Here is a 23,441-nt window from a genome sequence, read left to right as displayed (position 1 = left end):
AAAAAAGGACATCCAATTCCATTAGGGGACTGAGAGGGTCAAATTATAAAACAGGCTGCATAGACTCGGCTTGTATCCCCTTAAATATACAAGATTAAGAGGTGATCAAATGGCGATGTTTTAGAATGATTAAAGGAGTTGATGGGGTCGCGACAGAGAGAAACCTTTTCAGCTGATTGGGGGAAGTCCAGAACAAGGGGGTTCAAGTGGTGATGTCGGGAAGCACTTCTTCACACAAAGGGGAGTGGAAATCTGGAACTCTCTCCTCCAAAAAAGCTGTTGAGGCAGCAGAGTGGGGGGACAATTGGAAATTTCAAAACTGAGATTGGTAGATTTTTGTGAGGCAAGAGTATTAAAGGTTCTGAAACCAAGGCGAGTAGATGGAACTAAGAGACATCAGCCACGATGGAACTGAATGGCAGAATAGGTTCGAGAGAGGGGTGAATGGCCTTCTCCTGTCGCTATGTTCCTTGTAACAAGTTCTTTGTGCAACAAAATCTATTAGTTGCACAGTCATTGCTGTTTTAGGGGACTTTGCTGTGTCGAAATCGACTGCCTCGTGTTCCCCCACCTTCCCTATATATAAAACAAGAATACTTTCAAAGCAACTGACTGGCTGTGGAATGGCAAGTTGTGGCATGAGTGGAAGATGTCTCTTTATTTAAAAAAAAGAACGAATACCTCAGATAACGCATCCAATTTGGAGGGACGATCACCACAGAAACAATGGGAAAAGGTTTCACATCAAATTTCACTGTTTTCTTACAAACAAAGTGATTTATAAGCATCCCTGTGGCTTTAAAGGCAAGTTTCATTTTCGTCTTTTGTGGGAGGGAGCAGAAATACGCTGAGCTCCTGCCCACTAACTGGACCGTGCAGTAACAGCAGAGACTACAACTCCAAGTGAACTAAAGTACATATATATATATATATATACACATAAAGAAAAAGCAGTTTAAAAATGATGAAGAAACAGTTTAATCGGATGTTGCAGCTGGCAAGTCACACTACTGGCAGGTAAGAATCGAGCAAGAGATCGGTGTAAGATTTTTCAAATGCGTTTGCCTGTTGGTTTTGCAATACTCAAATTAGGAAGTAACTGGCTCACTGATATATTTGTCACTAGTGGAGTTCTTTTGTTATATTAAAATAAAGGCATTTACTGCTGTCTGATAATAACTGCAATAGTAATTCGGCTGACTATGTGCAACTTGGAAGGTGCAGTGAACTGGAGATTGATTCCTCTTGCTGTTTTTATGTCTTGTCACAGTGTTGGAACTGTAGGAATGGGTTCACGATTTCGGTATGAATATGCCTAACCTCCGTCCTCCTCACCCACCCCCTGCCATGTAACATCTTTGATAAACAGATGTCCCGGGGGTTGAAATAGCGATGTGGGTTCCGTTAAGTGGAGGCAGGTCAGCCATGTACCCATTGCAGAACTGGCTGTCGGGTCAGTGCCCCCAGTGTTCCAATGATTAATAATTAAAATGCCTGGCTGGATCGGGAATACCAATCTGCACACCTGATTCTGCCAAGGAAGGTTTTGCGTACCGGGGCATGTTTGCCGGCACAGACATGATGGGCTGAATGGTCACCTTGTCTGCTGTAAATCTTTCCATGTTTCTACGTGACCTTCACAGCGTTCAAGGCGTGTGGTATTGCTGGTGTTGTGATCCCCTCCACCCCAGTCCAGTCCAGTCCAGCCCTCCCCACTCTTCTACCTGCTGTTTGAATAACGGTTATTAACCATTTGGGATTTTAGCACTTTTGTTTTTTAAAAAAACTAAGGAACTACACTGGAATGTGTTGGTGCATTTGTTCCAGATAATGTGATTTTAATCCTTTTGGGATGCAGCTGCAGGGAATAGTACAGTTATGTGAATTTTTAATATTTAGTGGAGCATCGTTTATCTCTGTGGGCTGCAGGTGTCCTCTGTGAGATGAGATTGGGTAAGTCTCAATCCAGTTTCAAGGAAAAATATCAGGGTGTAAAATGCGACCTTAAATTGAGGCCCCGTCTGCCCTGTTTAAGTGGACGTAAAAAGTCCAATAGCTACTATTTCGAAGAAGAGCAGGGGAGTTCTCCCCAGGGCCCTGGGGCCAACATTTGCCCCTCAACCAACATCACTAAAACTGATCATCGTCATTTATCATATTACTGTTTGTGGGAGCTTGCAGTGCACAAATTGGCAGCTGTGTTTCCTACATTACAACAGTGATTACACTTCAAATAAAAAATATATATATATACACACACTTCATTAGATGTGAAACGCTTTGAGACCTCCTGTGGTTGTAGAGCATGCTATAGAAATGCAAGTTCTTCTTTTCAAGGTCTTTCTTTCTGCTCCTTTCAGCATCGATGAGGCCACAGGATGTCTGCTGTGTGGGGAAATAGACAAATGCTGCATTGGTGCTGTAGGGGTGTTTTCTACTGATGTCGGGGAGGCTGAACAGGAACGATTTTCCATTGTGCTCTGCTTTGTGAGCATCGCTTCCTGCTGGGGGCAAGAGATCACGGAATCACTCCATTGCACTTGGTCTGAAAAGCGGGCGACTTGTGTATGGTCATTCTGGACCAGAGGTGCGCCACCCGCCATATTGCTTAGGGCTCCCCTGTACTGGACTAGGTGTATAGGGGGAGATGGTGGCATAGTGGTAATGTCAATGAACTAGTAATTCAGAAGCCCATGCTCATGCCCTAGGGACACGGGTTCAAATCCCACCGTGGCAGCTGGTGGAATTTGCATTCAATTAATAAATAAAGTCTGGAATTGAAAGCTAATCTTAGTAATGGTGCCATGAAGCTATCACTCGTTGTTGTAAAAACCCATCTGGCTCACTAATGTCTTTTAGGGAAGGAAATCTGCTGCCCTTACCTAATTTGGGCCTACATGTAACTCCAGACCCACAGCAATGTGGTTGACTCTTAACTGCCCTCCAAAATGGCCTAGCAAGCCACTCAGTTGTCAAGGGCAACAAATGCTGGCCTTGCCAGAGCAGTGCGTGGCACAGGTAACCTTTTCTGCAATCCCGCCATCCAGTGACAGAGAGTCCAGTGTTTCCAAGGTCTTAAATTCCCCATCTTTAGAAATTCCCGCAGCAAAAATCTCCCATTAGCATACCTGCCTTTGCTTTCAGTGGCATTTTCTCTTGCAGCTCCATTGAGCTGCCAAAATAAAGTCGAAACCACAAATACCAGACTGTAGCTTTCAGTTGTCGGAACTCTGTACACCCACAGGCCAGCTTTAGCATCAGGACCTGCTACTGGGATCCGCCCCCCATCTCCGCCCCCATCGAATCTCTCTCAGCTTCACTCACCTAGCTCCATTTCATTGGGGATTGCACAGTGAGAACAACACTCTCAATTTCAATCACAATTTATTGACCTCTCATTACAATTTTAGCACATGTGATTTGCCGAGAGAGAGAGAAAAATTCTATTCATTCCCACTTGGCAAATCCTGCATAATTATGATGTAAAATTAGTAAATTGTTAACATCAATTTTGACATATTTCCTGTTGAATATTCTCCTTTACTCCCCTAATTCAATTGCAGTAATTGCAGCACAAAAGGAGGTCATTCAGTCCTTCGTGCCTGTGCTGGAGCTCTATTCTATCCCTATTTCCCTGCCCCTTTTCCTGCATCTTTCATGTTCTGCCTCGACAAACACTTATCCAAGACCCAAGATCCAAGAGTAAGTATAGAAATAGGAGGATAGTGCATGACTGGAAAGTTGGTGCGGGAGGGAGGGCTTTAGACTCCTGGGGCACTGGGACCAGTTCTGGAGAAGGTGGGACCTGTACAGACCAGACGGGTTGCACCTGAACAGAGCTGGAACAAATTTCCTTGCGGGTGATTTGCTAGTGATATTGGGGAGGATTTAAATTAACTTGGCAGGAGTGTGGGAACCAGGAGATAATACAAGAGAGGAACACCAAGGGGCATAGAGAATTAGAAGAGAAAGATAAAACTATAGTAGGAAATAGCAAAGTATAAGGTGGGGTCAGAGTGAGAGTGTTAATACTAGAGAAGGGAGAAGGGAGTAGTTCCATATTAGTTGGGAGTGGACTGATAAGGCCTACGAGGAATGTATGGACAGGGTTACAATGCATGTGTGTAAATGTGCAAAGTGTGGTGAATAAATTTGGTGAGCTACAAGCACAAATAGCAGTATGGGAATATGATGTAGTGGCAATAATGGAAACATGGCTTAGAAATGGTGAGGACTAGGTGCTTAAGGATATGTGTTCAGAAAATATAGAGAAGAAAAAATGGGAGGTGGGGTGCGGTGCTGATTAGGGAGACATTGCAGTGCTGAAAAGGAAGGATGCCCTTGAAGGGGGAAGGACAGAATTCATCTGGTTAGAGTTGAGGACCAAAAAGGGTATGATCGCACTACGGGGATATTCTATAGGCCTCCAAATAGTGAGATAGAGATAGAGGAGGAAATCTGCAGGGAAATCACAGAGATGTGCAAGAACTATAGAATGGTGATATTGGGGGACTTTATTACCCATGTATCGATTTGGGATAACTTTAGAGTAAAGGGTAAGGAAGGAGAGGAATTTCTAAAATGTGCTCAAGAGAACTTACTTGATCAGTATATTCTCAGCCCAACTAGAAGAATGGCAAATGTGACTCAAAAAAGAGTGCAAGGACAGTCCTAGCAACTACAGGCCAGTTAGTTTAACATCAGTGGTGAGTAAGGTTTTAGAAACAATAATCAGGAAAATATCAATAACACTTAGAGAGGTTCGAGTTAATTAAGGATAGCCAGTATGGATTTGTAAAAGGCAGATCTAATTGAATTTTTTGATGAGGTAACAGAGAAAGGTTGATGAAGGAACTGCGGTGGATGTTGTTTATATGGATTTTAAGAAAGCATTTGAAAAAGTACCACATAAAAGGCTGATTAACAAAATTGAGGCTCATGGAATAGGAGGGTCAGTGTACAATTGGATAAAAAAATTGCTTTAGACAGAAAACAGTGAGTCGTAGTCAATAGTTGTTTTTCAGACTGGAGGATGGTAGACAGTGGTGTTTCCTAAGGGTCGGTGCTGGGACCACTGGTATCAGACCCACCGGCCGTCCATGTCTCCGTTATAAAGACGTCTGCAAACGCGACATGCAATCGTGTGACATTGATCACAAGTCGTGGGAGTCAGTTGCCAGCATTCGCCAGAGCTGGCGGGCAGCCATAAAGACAGGGCTAAATTGTGGCGAGTCGAAGAGACTTAGTAGTTGGCAGGAAAAAAGACAGAGGCGCAAGGGGAGAGCCAACTGTGCAACAGCCCCAACAAACAAATTTCTCTGCAGCACCTGTGGAAGAGCCTGTCACTCCAGAATTGGCCTTTATAGCCACTCCAGGCACTGCTTCACAAACCACTGACCACCTCCAGGCGCGTATCCATTGTCTCTCGAGATAAGGAGGCCCAAAAGAAGAAAAGGTGCTGGGACCACTGTTTTTTCTTTGCTATATATAAATGAGTTGGATCTTGGAATACAGAGCAGTATCTCAAAATTTGCTGACGACACCAAACTTGGAGGTGTAGTGAACAGTGAGGATATCAACCACCTGCAACAGGACCTAGGCTAGCAGAAGAATGGGCAGAGAGGTGGCAGATTTAATTTAATACTGACAAGTGTGAGGTGATGCATTTTGGCAAAAGCAACAGGGAAATGCAATATATACTTAATGGCACAGTTCCAAAGAGTTTGAAAGAATGGAGGGGTCTGAGAGTGCATGCACATCGATCTTTGAAGGTGGCAGGACATACTGAGAGCGCGGTTAGTAAATCAAATGGGATTTATATTCATATTTTTATATTTAGGGATACAGCACTGAAACAGGCCCTTTGGCCTGTTGGACTTCATAAATAGAGACATTGAGTGCAACAGCTGGGAAGTTATGCTGAACCTTTATAAATCTCTAGTTAGGCCCCAACTAGAGTATTGCATCCAGTTTTGGTCACCACACTTCAGGAAGGATGTGAGGGTCCTCAAGAGGGTGCAGAGGAGATTTACCAGAATAGTTCCAGGGATGGAGGCTTTTAGTTACAAGTTAGGTTGGAAAAGCTGGGTTTTGTTCTCCACAGTTCAAAGGAGATTGAGGGGACATTTAATGGAAGTGAACAAGGTTATGACAGGCTTAGATAAGTTAGACAAGTAAAAACTTTTTTCCCTTAGCAAATGGTACAAGGACTAGGGGATACTGATTGAAAGTTTTGAGCAAGAGATGCAGGAGAAATATGAGGAAGAACTTTATTTATGCTACGGGTGGTAATGACCTGGAACTTGTTGCCCACGAGGGTGGTGGAAGTGGATACAATCAATGAGTTCAAGAGGAAGTTGGATGGCCACCTGAGGGAAATAGACTTGCAGGCCTACGGGGATCGAGCTGGGGAGAGCCGACATGAACTTGTTGGGCCGAATGGCCTCCTTTTGTGCTGTAAATGACTCGATCCTTTCAAATGATGTTACAGTCAAAATGCTTGTGGCAAAGCATTCTATTCTAATAAGACTATGAAAAGAATTCCTTTAAACGTCCCCCTTTGTCCTCTAAGTGTTAAATCTCGAACAGTTCCTCTAGTTCACAAATCATCAACCAGTGGAATAAATCTCTTACTCTTTACACTCTCAAAGACCGTCCTAATTTTGAAAACCTCGATTCCCCTCTTAAGCAGCTCAGTACCACAGCAAAAAGTTTCAACTTTTCTCAAGCTTTTCTTGATAACGATAATCTTCATTCCTGGTCTCATTTTACTGAACCTTCACCCTCCCCTTTTCTTGACTCCATTATCCTTCTTACAGAGAGGTGCCCAGAACTAGTATCCAGTACACCACATTGGTCTAACCAATGTCTTTAACAAATTCAGTATCAATCCCTAAGATTGAGGCCCAGAAATTGGATCGTGCTGTGCCTGTTTGACAGGCGTACAATGGGTGCCTTAGTGACCAATATGGAAGGTGGCATGCACGTGGTTATTCTGTGGCAGAAGTGCACTGCCTGCCATATTGGTTGGGCTCCTCTGTAGATGCAAATTGGGGCCCTTCACGCAACTCAGCAAGGTTCTTTCGACAGCACTTTCCAAACCAGTGACCTCTGCCACCTAGAAGGACAAGGGCAGCAGATGCATGGGAACACCACTACCTGCAAGTTCCCCTCCAAGCTACACACCATCCTGACTTGGAACTATATCGCTGTTCCTTCACTGTCGCTGGGTCAAAATACTGGAACTCCCTTCTTAACAGCACTGTGGGTGTACCTACCCCACATGGACTGCAGTGGTTCAAGAAGGGAGCTCACCACTACCTTCTCAAGGGCAATTAGGGATGGGCAATAAATGCTGGCCTAACCAGCGACGCCCACATCCCACGAATGAATAAAACAAAATTGGACTGGGAATGACCACAGCTCGTGCCGTGCATCCTCAGGTGTGCAGTGACCAAAGCAAGCATTCTTTCAGGGACCACGGGATGTTGCCTCACAAAAAGCAAGTTTTAAAGTTTTGTACTGACCAAATTTGAAGCTGGGATTGCTTCACATTAAAACCACTGCCATTGCCAGCCAATACCCCCAAACCCCACCATCCTGATTGCCTCACCTCTCATACGGACTCTGTTGAGGTCCTTGGCCAGTATCTGAACCAGCCGATCTTGCTGCCCACCCAGTGACCTGGGCCTACATTTGACAGCAGTCCCCCACCAATATGGGTGGCCTTAATCTGCCCTCTGAAGTGCCCTGATTGACCCTAATCTGGAGTCTCGAGTAAAGCAAGGTGGGATTTCCTGGCGGTGAAACAGGGATTTACACGTACTTCTTTCAATTTGGTATACTGTATTCGCTGCTCACAATGCAGTCTGCTCTACACTGGGGAGACCAAACTCAGAATGGGTGACTACTTTGCGGAACACCTTCATTCAGTTCGCAAGCATGACCCTAAGCTTCTGGTGGCCTGTCATTTTATTTCTCCACCTTGCTCTCATGCTAACCTCTGTCCTCAGCCTCCTGCAGTGTTCCAATGAAGATTCAACGCAAGCTTAAGGAACAGCGCCTCATCTTTCAATTAGGCGCTTTACAGCCTTCTGGACTCAACATTAAGTTCAACAATTTCAGACTGTAATCTCTGCCCCCATTTTGTTTCCTTTTCTTTGCAGGTTTTGGTCTTAACCTTGTTTTTCTCTTGTTTTTGCTTTCGGGTGTCAGCTGTTCATTATTCTGCCATTCACACCTCCTCTGGACACATCTTTTGTCTCTTTACTTGTCCCATTATTACTCCCTTTGACTCTGCCCCACCAACTCTTTTGTCATGGGCGGCAAAGACTTGCAGGTTGGTTGGTAAATTGGCCATTGTAAATTGCCCCTAGTGTAGGTAGGTGGTAGGAGAATGGTGGGGATGTGGTAGAGAATATGGGATTAATGTAGGGTTAGTATAAATGGGTGGTTGTTGGTCGGCACAGACTTGGTGGGCCGAAGAGCCTGTTTCAGTGCTGTATCTCTAAATAAAATTTTAAAAATGTAATGCCTCCTGTCTTCCACGCTATCACAGACCTTCCCGTTTGTTCTTTTTCCACCCTCTCCTATTTGACCTTCTTAAAACCTATTAGATTTCTAACTTTTTCCAGTTCTGATGAAAGGTCACTGACCTGAAACGTTAACTCTGTTTCTCTCTCCACAGATGCTGCCAGACCTGCTGAGTATTTCCAGCATTTCCTTTTTTATTCCAGATTTCCAGCTCTTTAAAAACATTATCTAACTACTCCCACTCCCCAGCTCTGTCCCCAGCACCTTGAAAATGTTCTCACTTCAAGTATTTATCCAATTCCCTTTTGAAAGTTACTATTGAATCTGCTTCTACCACGTTTTCAGGAAGTGCATTCCAGATCACAACTCACTGTGAGAAAAAAAATCTTCATGCCTCAAGTCTCCCTGCTTCTTTTACCAGTCGCCTTAAATCTGTGTCTTCTGGTTATAAAAACATACGAAATAGGAGCAGGACTAGGTCATACAGCCATTTGAGCCTGTCCGCCATTCAATACATTTCTGGCTGATCTTCTATCTCACTCCACTTCTTTAACCCAGCAGCTTATCCCTTCATTGCTTAGTTACTGACCCTTCTCACACTGGGAACAGTTTCTCCTTATTTAATACATCATGATTTTGCACACCTCTATCAAATCTCCCCACCACCTCCTTTGCTCTAAAAACAACACTAGCTTCTCCAGTCTCGACACATAACTAAAGTCCCTGGTGCCATTCTAGTAAATCCTAAAGTGTTTTAGTTTTTAGTTTTAGAGATACAGCACTGAAACAGGCCCTTCGGCCCACCGAGTCTGTGCCGACCATCAACCACCCATTTATACTAATCCTACACTAATTCCATATTCCTACCACATCCCCACCTGTCCCTATATTTCCCTACCACCTACCTATACTAGGGGCAATTGCTAATGGCCAATTTACCTATCAACCTGCAAGTCTTTGGCATGTGGGAGGAAACCGGAGCACCCGGAGGAAACCCACGCAGACACAGGGAGAACTTGCAAATTCCACACGGGCAATACCCAGAATTGAACCCGGGTCGCTGGAGCTGTGAGGCTGCGGTGCTAACCACTGCGCCACTGTGAACACAATATTCCAGCTGAGGCCGAACCAGAATTTTATAAAGGTTTGACAAAACTTCCTTGTTTTTGTACTCTATTCCTCTAATAATACAGACAACAATCCCATATGCTTTTTAAACAGCCTTCTCAACATGTCCTGCCATCTTCAAAGATTTGTGTACCTAAGCCCTCGGGTTTCTCCGCACCCCCTTTAAAGCTGTGCCACTTGCTTTACATTTCTTCTCCTCATTCTTCCTACTAAAATCTATTATTTCACACTTCTCTGCATTAAATTTCATCTGGTACATCTACTCATTTCGCCAGTTTGTCTCTGTCTTCCTGACATCTGTTACTATCCTCCTCATTGTTTACTACATTTCCAAGTTTTGTATCATCTGCAAATGTGGTTCGCAAAGTTTAACACTTTCCCTGCCTGAGCTGAATTTAAATAATTGGAGAGTAGAGATTTTCCTTTCCCCGTTGGCTTACTGTTTGGGAATGGGTCTCCCCAAGATGGATCCAGGTGTCTCTCTGAGACAGGACTGGTCACGCTGGATCCAGGTGTCTCTCTGAGACAGGACTGGTCACGCTGGATCCAGGTGTCTCTCTGAGACAGGACTGGTCAAGCTGGATCCGGGTGCCTCTCTGAGACAGGACTGGTCACGCTGGATCCAGGTGTCTCTCTGAGAGAGGACTGGTCACGCCGGATCCAGGTGTCTCTCTGAGACAGGACTGGTCACGCTGGATCCAGGTGTCTCTCTGAGACAGGACTGGTCACGCTGGATCCAGGTGTCTCTCTGAGAGAGGACTGGTCACCCCCGATCCAGGTGTCTCTCTGAGACAGGACTGGTTACGCCGGATCCAGGTGTCTCTCTGAGACAGGACTGGTCACGCTGGATCCAGGTGTCTCTCTGAGATAGGAGTGGTCAAGATGGATCCGGGTGTCTCTCTGAGACAGGACTGGTCAAGATGGATCCGGGTGTCTCTCTGAGACAGGAGTGGTCACGCTGGATCCAGGTGTCTCTCTGAGACAGGAGTGGTCAAGATGGATCCGGGTGTCTCTCTGAGACAGGACTGGTCACGCTGGATCCAGGTGTCTCTCTGAGACAGGACTGGTCACGCTGGATCCAGGTGTCTCTCTGAGACAGGACTGGTCAAGCTGGATCCAGGTGTCTCTCAGACAGGAGTGGTCAAGATGGATCCGGGTGTCTCTCTGAGACAACACTGGTCAAGCTGGATCCAGGTGTCTCTCTCAGACAGGACTGGTCAAGATGGATCCGGGTGTCTCTCTGAGACAGGACTGGTCAAGATGGATCCAGGTGTCTCTCTGAGACGGGACTGGTCAAGATGGATCCAGGTGTCTCTCTGAGACGGGACTGGTCAAGATGGATCCGGGTGTCTCTCTGAGACGGGACTGGTCAAGATGGATCCAGGTGTCTCTCTGAGACGGGACTGGTCAAGATGGATCCGGGTGTCTCTCTGAGACAGAGCTGGTCAAGCTGGATCCGGGTGTCTCTCTGAGACAGGACTAGTGGAATTTCAGCCAAGCAGGAAGAGGTGTCAGACTGGTCATTGTGGTGAGATACACCATTAATCACAATTATTTGTGCATAACAGCTGCTGAAACATTTATCCATGCTTTTGTGACCTCCAGACTCGACAATTCCAACACTCTCCTGGCCAACCTCCCATCTCCCACCCTCTGTAAACTTCAGCTCATTCAAGACTCTGTTGGCTGTATTATAAATCACACCATGTCCCGTTCACCAATCGACACCTGTGCCCACTGACTTACATTAACTCCCGGTCCACCAACATTACAAATTAAAAAATCTCAACCTTGTGTTCAAATCCCTCCATGGCCTCTCCCCTCCCTATCTCTGTAACTTCATTCAGCCCTGCTACCCTCTGAGATCTCAGCGTCCCTCCAGTTCTGGCCTCTTGTGCATCCCTGATTTTAATCACTACCATTGACAGCTGTGCCTTCAGCTACTAGGCCCTAAGCTCTGGAATTCCCTCTCTAAACCTCTCCACCTCTCTACTTCTTTAAGATGCTCCTTAAAACCTACCTATTTAATCAAGCTTTAGGTCACCTGTCCTAATATCTTCTTACGTAGCTCAGTGTTAAATTTTGTTTGATATTGTATCGTTGTCAGGTTTGTATTAGTAGCATCGTAAGGCATTCTAGAGAAAGTCTTAGATTCCAGAAAAGGTTAATTAACAACTCTATTATTTACAGTTACTATATACACTCTCCACAAGCCATCTAAGCTTGCATCCTTCGTGCTGCTATACCTTCTTCTTCTCAAGCCTATCTCATGTGACTGTTACATCATCACTCGTACAGTGGGAGGAGTCTCTCTCACTGTCTTTGCTATTAACCCTTTATATCCTTATATTACATCTCCCCCTAAGTCTTTATCCAACATTTTTTCAAACATATATACATTTATGACTTCTCTACTACTCTCTCTCCCCCCAAGTCTCTGTCTTTACAGATTCAGTCTCATCAGAGAGGTTTGACAACTGTCCCTGATCTGGTTGTAATCTGTCTGGGATGATCAGTAGTCTTCGTAGGACGTCTGGGTTGCTGACTTGGTTTTTCGTTTCTACGGGTTGTAGTATTCCATTCGGTTTGGGTTTGTTCGTCTTCATCCGGATCTTGCAGATGAATTATTGGCTGTTGCTTTTGCAGAATAGGAACGATATTCCTCCGATTCCTTCATATCTTCCCTTCATTTGTTCGTATAACATCTGATCGCTGTTAGTCCTCATGTTTATGGATTACAGTGCCTTCTCATTCCAGGTCACATAGCCAAACTTTTTAACTATTGTTTAATTTGGGTAAGCTTCTTGCTCAAAATCCCCTTTGTAAATCTCCTGTTTCCTTCTGTAGGAGTTTTCTCTTTCTCAAACTTTCTCGCAGTCTTGAGTTTTCAATCCAGGAATTAATTGATGTGTTCTTAACTTTCTTCCCATTAGTAATTCTGCTGGTGATAATAAGGAATTGTTTACCTCTGTTTGCTTGACTTTGGCTATCTTTTTAATCAACTGCAGTTCCAATCATGCATTCCTGCTCGGTAAAACTCTTGATTGTTTAAGACATATAATGTCTCTACCGGTTGTCTGCTTCTATGCTGAAGAGTTGCTTGGAGTTTGCCTTTTACTCGCAGTTGTGTCCCGCCTGGACCATTCAAATGTATATCTGTCGGTTGCAGGTAATGTCTCTTCACCCAAGTTGGTCAGACAGTACCATGATGCTAGCCCCTGTGCCAAGCTTAAAATTCGTGAGGTGACCATTCACATAGATGACTGTTGTCCAGAAATCTTGGTCTGGATTACTGATTTCTCCCAAGAACTCTCCTGGTTCATTCTCTTGTGGGTATTGCTGTGCTTGATTCACTGCTCTTTGTGTGATGGTCTTCTGCTTTGTACCTTTTAAGCACAGAAATTTTGCTATGGCGCATCTTCCCATAGTGTCCAAGTTTCCCACACTTAAAACACTCAGTTTTACTTGCTGGGCACTGTTGTCGTCTGTGGGTCTTCTTGGCTCCACAGTGTTGGCAAATTTTTCCTATTTCATGCCCCTTCTCACCTGTATGTTTTTTATGTTCCTCAAAGTGTTTCCCTGACTTTGGCTTAACTAGTTGGACAGGCATTGGACTCCTTCTCATCCACAGCTGTCTTCAGCTCGGAGGATGTCCCTATTCTGTTTGAGAACTTCTGCCTGTCTAAAAGTGGCCTTTTCCAGTGTAAGGTCTTCCTTGAATTGTAACAGGTCTGACAAGGATTCATCTGTTATGCCGATGACTATCCAGTCTCTGATTTGTTCTGCCTTTACTTCACAGTATTCGCAACCTTCTGCCAATCTATACCGGTCTTTAATATAGGAGTCTACGGATTTGCCAATCATCTGCGCCCGCTTATTAAATTTGGCTCTTTCCAAGATTTTATTGGCACGGAGGCTAAAATGATCAAAGGCTTGGAGAACCTCTTCGAATTTATCGGTAGCCTCGTTAATCCTTTGTCGGACAATTACATCGTCCGCTATCACTACTACTGAATACAGGAAGGTGTTGACTTCAGATCTGGTCTGGAATTGAGAAGCAATTATGAATCTTAAGAACTTTGTTCTCCCTATTAGCCAATTTTGGACCTTATTGGGACCTTCTTGATTCTGGAAACTCTCAGGCATCCCCAATTTTGGATCCATATTGCTCCCTTTTGTTTGCTTGTCTTTGCTAGGGTGTTCCCCTTTAATTTTCAATTTTTCAGGCTTGGCTTGAGGTGTTCACAATGTGTTCGGAGCTTACCCGCGCTGCCTGACCTATCCCACACTTTCCGACGATTACCGTGCTTTTTCTCCTCGGCGAGGCTGAGCAATGGCTACCGACTGTATTCTCCTCCCCAGTCGCTGATTCAACTGAGATTGCATTCTGCGCCTGAATTTTTCTTACCAGTGTGCCATTTAAATAAATGGCCGGTTTCATTGCCTCACCGTTCCTGGATTGTTGCTCGGCATGAGGGGTCGGACCCGACCGCTGGATGTGCTGGAAGTACCGATGCAGATCCCCATCTGCTGTGGTGTGGTCTGAGAGGCTGCAGAACTCTTCACAGCCTCTTCTGCTGGTAAGTAGTTTTCATACTGTACTGGGCCAGTAGTTATCTTTAAATTTCTCTGTTGTTCCCCTGGTGTTTCTTCCAAAGGTAAGGAGATCTGCAAATTCTCCTGTTTGCTTTCACCCATTGCCGCCATGTTGCGTTATTGAATTTGTATTAGTCGCATTGTAGGACATTCTAGAGAGAAAATCTTACGCTCCAGTAAAGGTTAACAGCAACTCTATTATTTACAGTTACTATATACACTCTCCACAAGCCACCTAGGCTAGCATCCTTCGTGCTGCTATACCTTCTTCTACTCAAGCCTATCTCATGTGACTGTTACATCATCACTCATACAGTGGGTGGGGTCTCTCTTACTGTCTTTGGTATTAACCCTTTACATCCTTATACGACAGATATTGCTCCTCTGAAGCACATTAGGATGTTTTACTACATTTAAGGTGCTATATAAGTGCAAGTTGTTGTCGTTATTGTTGCTGTCCTTGGTGCGAGTGAACAAATGTTGTGAACACTGGCTATTTCCTCCTCTCCATTATGCTTGTAGTGTTCACTGATTGTACAGCCCTCAAGATCATCTACAGGCAGAGCCTCTCAGTTCTTCTAGAAACCTAACAAAAAAAAAAGGGATCTTCATGGATGTGTGGGAACTGCCACATCTAGAATGGAAACCATTCCAATGAACATGTCATAGCAGCTAGTGGTTGCATTTTATTGACTCCAAGGAGAACATAGGAACAGAAGGAGGCCAATCAGCCCTTCTATCCTGTTCTGCCATTCAATTAGGTCATGGCTGATGCATATTTTAACTCCACCTATTCTCCTTGGTTCTATACCCTTAATCCCCTTACCCATCAAAAATCTATCCTCAATTTTGCAATTTCCAATTGACCCTCAACCTCAATAGATTCTGGGGGGAGAGAGTTCCAGATTTCCACTCCCCTTTGTGTGAAGAAGTGCTTCCTGACATCACTCCTGAATGGCCTGGATCTAATTTTCAGGTTATGTCCCCTTGTTCTGGATTCCCACCCCCACCCCCCCCCCCCCCCCCCACCCCCCGCCAGAGGAAACAGTTTCTTTCTATCTAGTTTATCAAATCCTTTAATCATCTTAAATACCCAAATTAGCTCACCCCTTAATCTTCTATACTCGAGGGAATTAGAATTGAAACATGAAGTAGAGGTTGCCATCGTTAAACCTTAGTTACTGCCTCTCAAGACATTAATGCTGTGGATGATCTCACACTCTAGCCACAGAGTGTGTGGCTATAGAGGGGGAAGGAGATGGAATCAAACCTGTAGAACTCAATATTGAGAATGGATGCATGGTAAGAGGTCTTGCACAATACAGTGGATTTTACAAGAAGGAACTTGCATGGCTGTAGCACCTTTCACAGAATGTCCCAAAATACTTCACAGCCAATGAAAAGTGCTTATGAAGTGTAGCCACTGTTGTAATGTAGGAAACGCAGCAACCAATTTGCACACAGCAAGCTCCCACAAACAGCAATGTGACAAAAGACCAGATAATCTGTTTTAGTGATATTGGTTCATGTTGGCCAGGACACCAGGGAGATGTCCCCTGCTCTTCACAATAATGTCATAGGATCTTTTACATTTAGGTCACATGGGGCCTTGGTTTAACATCTCATCCGAAAGATGGCACCTCTGACATTGTAGCACTCCCTCAATACTGCACTGGAAATGACAATCTCGATTCTATGTTCAAGACTCTGGATTGGGAATTGAACCCAATGGTCAGAAGCAAGAATGCTATTAACGAGCCAAGATTGACACATATAATAACGTGTTAATGTTCTGGGCAGGGGATAACTATTGTTGTATCTAACCTACCCTTCCAAAATTCCTATCAGTGATTTTAGACCTTGGTGTTGTTCATTTCTGGAATTCTGGTCCGAATCCAGTCCAGATTATAGTATTCTCAGTCTACTGGGTGTTCGGGTGCTGCATAAAATGAAGCTGGAGTGTCCCAAAGACCTGAGTTACCATGGGGCTATAGGATGACTAGTGCAGAGAGACTTTGCTGGGATGCAGTGTAGATGGCAATAGATGGAATGGGCATGGTACAAGTGAATGTACTTGGACATCCTTCCAATGTCTGGAGACAATTATCCCAATGTTCTTCACTGGATCTGGATAAAGGATGCCCAAGTATCAAGTCCTGATCCTGTCTTCATTTCTGATATTAGGGTCCATCCTTCAATTCTGTTTCCATTCATTTCCATGTTCAAACAGGATTGTTTCTAGGTCCCAACAGAAGGAAATGGAGATTAGATTTACTGGGCATGTGATTCTGGCTCCTGGTGCAGACTCTCGCCCAATGGGAGCAGCTACTGTAATTTTGGGCGGATGCTTCCCACAATGGAAAATCATACTAGCTGCACCCAAAATTGGCAATATGCAAATTCCCAATTGGAAAGGCTGTGCAATATTTTGTAAACATTTGATGAAAATGCAATGTACCAGATTCCTTGCAACGTCACGGCTGTCAGAAATAATTTTTGAGTTAATCCCAGTGCTGATCTTGTTTTTTTTCTCCCTGCTTTCTTTCCAGAAGTGAGAATTCGGAACTTCTCAGTGAAGATCTCATCCAGGTACAGCCAACTGTGCTACAAAGTGGGAAGACCCCAATATAGCGGCTTAATAATGTAATGTTAACGGGACCTTCTGGCAACAAGTAGACTTATGAAGAAATCAGTGAGGCACAGAGGCAGCTCAACCAATTGAGAATTTGTTTCTCCGCCCTTCCCTTTCACCAATCCACAAAAAAAAGCACAGGGTTATAATTTTGTGATTTTGAATTCCCCACTTCCCCAACCCCATCTTGACAGTCTACTGCGAGTTTACTGAACATCCTCAATGGTTCAAATTTGCTGCAAACAAGGAATCACTCTCATGCATCCCATACTGAGGGAGTACTGACACTCTGATACAGTACTGAGAGGTGCTAACACTCCAGTGTAATACTGATGGAATACTTTTTTTTAATTTCCAAAATATACTTTATTCATAAAAATCTGTAAAAATTACATTACCAGTTTCAAACAGCACCAAGTCAAAAAATACTAACAGTGCAAAGGTGATCAGTTTCCTTCATTACAATCATGGGTTGCCTCACAACCCTTCCATTTCACATTTGTCATGCCAATTACATTTTTATATTTTACAGCAAATGAAAATTTTCCCGATACAGTTCGAGGGGTTTCCCATGGATCCAGCCCCTCAGTTCAGTTTGGTGGGGGGGACCTTACACTGTGGTCTTTCCCTATTGAGCCTTTGCTGCGGCTGCCCCAAGCTTTAGTGCGTCCCTCAGCATGTAGTCCTGGACCTTGGAATGTGCCAGTCTGCAACATTCGGTCATGGACAACTCTTTGCGCTGGAAGACCAGCAAGTTTCGGGAATACTGGCGCTGTGATGGAGTACTGACATTCCAGTGTAGCATTGAGGGAGTCCTGCATTGCATGAAATGCCAGCCTTCGCACTAGTCCTTAAGCTGAAGGTACCATATGTCTTAAAGTTACATCAGGCAGGCAGTAGGCTTAGTTTTCCAGGAGTATTAGATCCAATGGACCAAATGCCTTTTCCCATTCGAACTTTGACCTTGACCCGTTTCTATGGCAACAATGCTTTCCCATTAATTAAGTGAGTTGACCTCTCACCTCTTTTCTCTTCAACTTTGCTCAGTTTGAAAACAGGATTGAACCTACCAGGCGGGCGACCTTCAACACACACAAAAGGCTATTGGCCTGTCTTCAGAGTCAACAGGGGTCAGATTTTGAGAAACGTCTGGTGAGTAAAGAAATTCCATCTGTCTCACTGAAGTCAAGAAGTCACGGCTGGTGCGAAGCACTCCCCTTGTGAGTGTGTGCTTGTGCAAGTGATTGTCGACTGCAAGCAAAACTAATCCAGGAGATCAGACTGACCATGTCTTAGACTCTTAGAGGGTAGATGCTGAGAGGATGTTTCCACTGGTTGGAGAGTCTAGAACGTGGAGTCATGGGTCAGGATTTTATCAGGGCGACAGGGGGGGTCGACGTCCGTCAAAAGCGACACCGAGAACCCCGCATCGCCTCTTCTATGGAAGGCCCATTGAATCCAGTCCCAATTAGGCTCTTAACTGAACAGCAGTGGACCTTCCAGAGGAACAAGGACCCCGGTGACAAAAGTCCTGCCCTCTGAGAGCTGCCGGCAAATCAGAGGCCAGCAGCATCACTGCGGAGGCAGTGGCTGCTGCCGGTGAAGCACCTACCTGAGGCCCAGGATGGGTGCTAGACCCAGGCCATAGATAGGTCAGAGCAGGAGGGGTCTCGCGGGGTGGGGGTCCTGGGAGGGGTGTCAGCAGCAAGGGCAGTGAGGTGGCTCTCAGCGGACCCCTCCTCCCCGATGCCAGGTCCCTTTTTAGGCACCAAGTGCCTTTTAACAAGTGACATTCCCCCAACCCCCGCCCTGGAACTGGGAAGCAGCCCACACGGGTTCTCCTGCCGTGCTTCCCATGAGGCCCTGGGACGCTGGTCACTCGGCTAATTGCAGCGGCAGTGGGCTTAATTGGGCATTAATTGCCCAGTCAAGGGCCTCAGTTGGCGGCGGAGCAGGAAGGCCATTCACAGGCCTTCCCGCCCTGGACTAATTTCAGCAAAGATGGGAAGGTATCGGGGTCCCCCGCCACCATCCCATCTGATTATTTGCTCTCCCCGTCTCCAAATCTGCTGTGTGGAGGAGCATAAAATTATCCCCAGTCTCTGAATAAGGGGCCAGCCATTTAAGATTAAGATGAGGGGAATTCTTTCACCCAGATGGTTGTGAATCTTTGGAATTCTCTACCCCAGGAGGTTGTGGATGCTCTGTTGTTGAGCATATTCAAGACTGAGATCAATAGATTTTTGGACTCACAGGGAATCAAGGAGTTGAGATTAAGGATCAGCCATGATCCTATTGAATGGCACAGCAGGCTTGAGGGGGCCGTATGGCCTACGTATTAATTTTTAAAAATTCATTTATGGGATGTGAGCATCGCTGGCTAGGCCAGCATTTATTGCCTATCCCTAGTTGTCCCTTGAGAAGGTGGTGGTGAGTTGCTTCTTGAACCGCTGCAGTCCATGTGTTGTAGGTGCTGTTCGGAAGGGAGTTTCAGGATTTTGACCCGGTGACAGTGAAGGAACGGCGATATAGTTCCAAATTAGGATGGTGTGTGGCCTGGAGGGGAACTTGCAGGTGGTGGTGTTTCCATGCATCTACAGCCCTTGTTCTGCTGGGTAGTAGAAGTCGCGGGTTTGGAAGGTGCTGTCGAAGGAGCCTTGGTGCGTTGCTGCAGTGCATCTTGTAGGTGTTACACACTGCTGCCACTGTGCATCGGTGGTGGAGGGAGTGAATGTTGAAGGTGGTGGATGAGGTGTTAATCAAGCAGAGTGGTTTTATCCTGGATGGTATCGAGCTTCTCGAGTGTTGTTGGAGCTGCACTCGTCTGGGCAAGTGGAGAGTATTCCATCACATTCCTGATTTGTGCCTTGTGGATGGTGGACAGGCTTTGTGGAGTCAAAAAGTGAGTTACTCACTGCAGAATTTCCAACCTCTGTATTTATATATTTATATACTATGGCTGGTTCAGGTAAGTTTCTGGTCAATGGCAACTTCTGCTCCTCATTCTTATGTTGTTATATTATTTGGTATTTGGTACCTACCTATTGTATTATGTGAGATACTCCTAACAACCACCACCCCACCACCCCCACAACAGCCCTCCCCATCACATCCAGGAACAGTCCTGCTTTCTTGTAAAGGTACATAATGAATCGGCACAAGCTATACCATAACATAAGAAGCTAAGTGAGGCTTTAGTCACGCCCTGTTCTTCAATTTGGAGGGCTCTAATTTTTGTCTCTAATGTTCCATAGGTCTACTATTCTCTAGGATAAAGAAGAACGGCTTGATGACTAGCCTTCTGTAATTTATTAAAGTGACCCATAATCCTCCCCAGGCTCTCGAATTGAAGCAGTTTGTCAGCATGCACACAATCTAATTGCTTCGTTATTTTATAACCTTTAGTCAAATTGTTGTTGGTCTACACTCCTCTTAAGTATATGGATGCAGCTGTTTAAGCCTATCTGGGTAGCTGAGGTATTGTAAACCCATGGCTCTCCTCTCAGTATCACCCACCATGTGAGGGAACCAGTATTCAAAAGAGGCCTAAGCAAGGCATTATTTAATGCCTGCTACCTCTCAACTATTGTTCCCTTTCCACTCTATGTCTGACTCATGCACACTATCCCAGGCCCCACTGTGTCCCCTGTCACCTCACACTCTCTTCCCTTGGCCTCGCACATGGTGTGCACTCAATCACTTTTGAGGGCCTTCCTGCTTCTGAGGCGAGACTACCCACAACCTCCCTGCTGCCACTCATCGCACCCACCGCAACACCCCCCCCCCACCCGCCCCCACTCTCTGACCCAATGGCCACACCTCCACCTAAATTTTTTTTTCTATGTTTCACAGAAAAAGATGCCCCTAATGACCCTGTCAGTGAGCATGGCGGACAGCTGTAGAGAGATGGACAGCGAATCCTCCATTAGGTGGGTAAGAAGCCATCGTTTAATATTGGAGGCCAAGCCAAGACCAGGGTGTAGGTCAAAGCGTAAAGATGCCACATATATGTGAGGAAAAGAGACACAAATAACCAAGAGGCTGGATTCATTTGGGTTGCAGACAATTCCCAATTCAGCTCTGCCAGAGCTGATGCTAAGATTTAAGGGCCACATCAACAAGGCCAACTGCCCGTGCAGTACTGAGTCACACAGGACCATTAGTGGCCTTGGTTCCATTGCTGGGCTGTGCTGAGTGACCTTACTCATCTAAGCAAGGGATGGGGAAGTCAGCCAGGGCCTGCATGTTGTTACAGACAGATGGGAAGTGGTGTTGGGTGACTTCCACTTTTTACCTCTCAACTGATCGCAGATAATGTTTTAAAAATGGTGTTTTAGCCCCTGAGTCTTTTAAAAGTCAAATAAATAGACAAATGACAGGTTTTCTTGTAGGTTAAAAAAGAAAGAGGAATATTTATTTTTACACAATAACCAGAAAATATTTGTGACCTCACTCACGCACGCATTCACACACACAAGAAAAGATAGAGAGTAGAGTGTAACATGCAATTAGAGTCCAACTGTTGTAAAAAAAAAGTGTTGTTTTAAAAAAAAAACTTTCGAAGCTTTTTGGGAAATCTTTCAGCAATACAGGCCTGAATGTTCGTTATCTTAATAAGGAAGAAGTGTCACAGATTCCTTGTGGTTCAGCCTCAATCCAAAGTCATGGTTCACTTCTGTAGATGGGGCATTCCAAAGTCATCTCGCAATATCTCTGCTCCGGTAGTTAAAAGATGTGGTCAGCAGGGCTCCTGTTTAGCTGGAATGGTCTCGCAGCTGTTCTGACTGGAAAAGACCTTCTCCGGCTGTCCTGCCTCTGTCCTGTCTCTCCTGAGATATACCTTTTAACATAGAAACTTGTCAGGTTGGGGTGTCAGTCAGGTGACTAAGGGCTCTCTCTCCTGAGGTGATGAATACAATGTTCCAGGATATAGGAACCATTGTTACATGATGGCTTCTGAATATGGTCCATTCTGATAGATAGGTGTTATTTCACACCTATTATTGTGGCCTTGGGCTTTGGAGTAGTTTGTTTGTCTGTAAAAGTCTTTGTTAGTTCCATTCCTGCAGATAGGAGTTTTTAGCATGGAATGGGCTGTTTTACATTTCAATGTGTTTTCCCCAAAGCTAATTCACCTGTGGACAATGGGTTTCATCTTCACAGACAAACATGTTTATTGGCCGTATAGGAGGGAGGTCACCTGACGTCTACCCCATTTTGTCTGTGGCATAAATGTGTCCTTTTGTTTTGTAGTTCGGTTCACTGTTGACTTTTATTTCATAATTCCTCCAGTTTCATCACTGTTCCCTCCAGGAGCGTAACAATGTCTACAGATGCCGGGTGATGCCACTGGTGGTCAAATATCCTGGCAACATCCATTGTGTAGACTCACATGGCATGGCTGAAAGTTAGGCTGGGCTTTGAGGCACAGTTTGGATGTTTAGCTTCTCGATTGGCCTATCTCTTTAAGGGCATTGTTTCCTGTGGGAGAAGTTCAAAATTGACACACCAGACATGTTAATCCGAGTTTAATTGCTCAGGGGGAGAGGAAGTTCTGTAGATTGCTAGATGTCAGTAAATTCATGGCTCCACCCCTTGCAGAGAGACCATGTTATAAATAAACTAATACTTTCAAAGCTCTGAGTTATGACAGTCATGCCTGGTGCAAGACATTTATATCTACACAAATAGATTTGGGGAGAGACTTGGTCCCACAATTTAGAGTTGGTTCTATATGCAGGAAGTTCAGGACAACTGGGGGTCGAACTCAAGACTCAAAAGGCAAGGCAGAAGGGGACCGACCTGGGAACTGGACGATGTGACCTTACCCAGTCTCAAAGACTCACACAGAATTGCAGGCTAAACCTGGGGACTGAAATCAGGGTGACAGAGGGAACAAAATATCAGACAGTCCTCCAAAGACGGCATTGGCCGACCTCAAGATGATTGGAGTAGGGAGGGGGTCATGACCTCCCCTGACCCACTCCCATTGGCTCTATGTAGCACACCTTGGAGATTTGGACAGCACCATTTTGCAGAGGAATAGGAATATAAAAAACAAGAATATAAAAACTTACTGAGTTGTGGATGGAGGAAGTGTCTCAGCAGTAAGAGTTAATATCTATTTCCATAAGTTTGACTGGATAGTTCAACAGGGAAGGAAGTTGCAAATGAGTTGCAGTCGACCTGAGGGGGAAATGTGTCAGTGGGCAGCAGTCTCTCCTTTGATTCAGGAAGTTGTGATTTCAAGCCCTACTGCAGAGATTTGAGTGCATGATCTGGGATTAGGATCAGTTCTTTCTGATGTCCAGGCCAATATTTATTCCTCAAACAATATCACTAAAAAAACCCCAGATTTTTGGTCATTATTGCATTGCTGTTTGTGGGATCTTGCTGTGCGCAAATTGGCTGCTGTGCTTCCTACATGACAACAGTGACTACGCTTCAAAAAGTACTTAATTGGTTGTAAAGCACTGTGGGTCATCCTGAGGTTGTGAAAGGCGCTATATAAATGCAAATCTTTCTTCTTCCTGGTACTCTTATATCCTTTCAT

At 44.9% G+C, this 23,441-nt stretch overlaps 1 protein-coding gene across 2 annotated transcripts in view; it reads left to right on the top strand.

Moving 5' to 3' along the window:
• The first annotated feature begins 577 nt into the window (after positions 1–577).
• LOC137353459 (SH3 domain-binding protein 1-like) overlaps positions 578–23,441 on the top strand; it is a 104,584-nt gene continuing 81,720 nt past the window's right edge. Inside the window, exons 1-4 of one of the 2 annotated variants that reach the window (XM_068019767.1) lie at positions 578–1,017; positions 16,806–16,845; positions 17,936–18,040; positions 20,741–20,817. In XM_068019767.1, the coding sequence (XP_067875868.1) occupies positions 962–1,017; positions 16,806–16,845; positions 17,936–18,040; positions 20,741–20,817 (278 nt within the window). In that variant the 5' untranslated portion in view covers positions 578–961. The remainder of the gene's footprint in view (positions 1,018–16,805; positions 16,846–17,935; positions 18,041–20,740; positions 20,818–23,441) is intronic. The other variant, XM_068019766.1, reaches the window with a different exon arrangement.

This window comes from Heterodontus francisci, chromosome 41 (assembly GCF_036365525.1).
Source record: "Heterodontus francisci isolate sHetFra1 chromosome 41, sHetFra1.hap1, whole genome shotgun sequence".
NCBI classification, from domain to species: Eukaryota; Metazoa; Chordata; class Chondrichthyes; order Heterodontiformes; family Heterodontidae; genus Heterodontus; species Heterodontus francisci.
The sequence above is the reverse complement of the archived record's forward strand: the minus strand, read 5'-3'. Positions and strand labels throughout refer to the sequence as shown.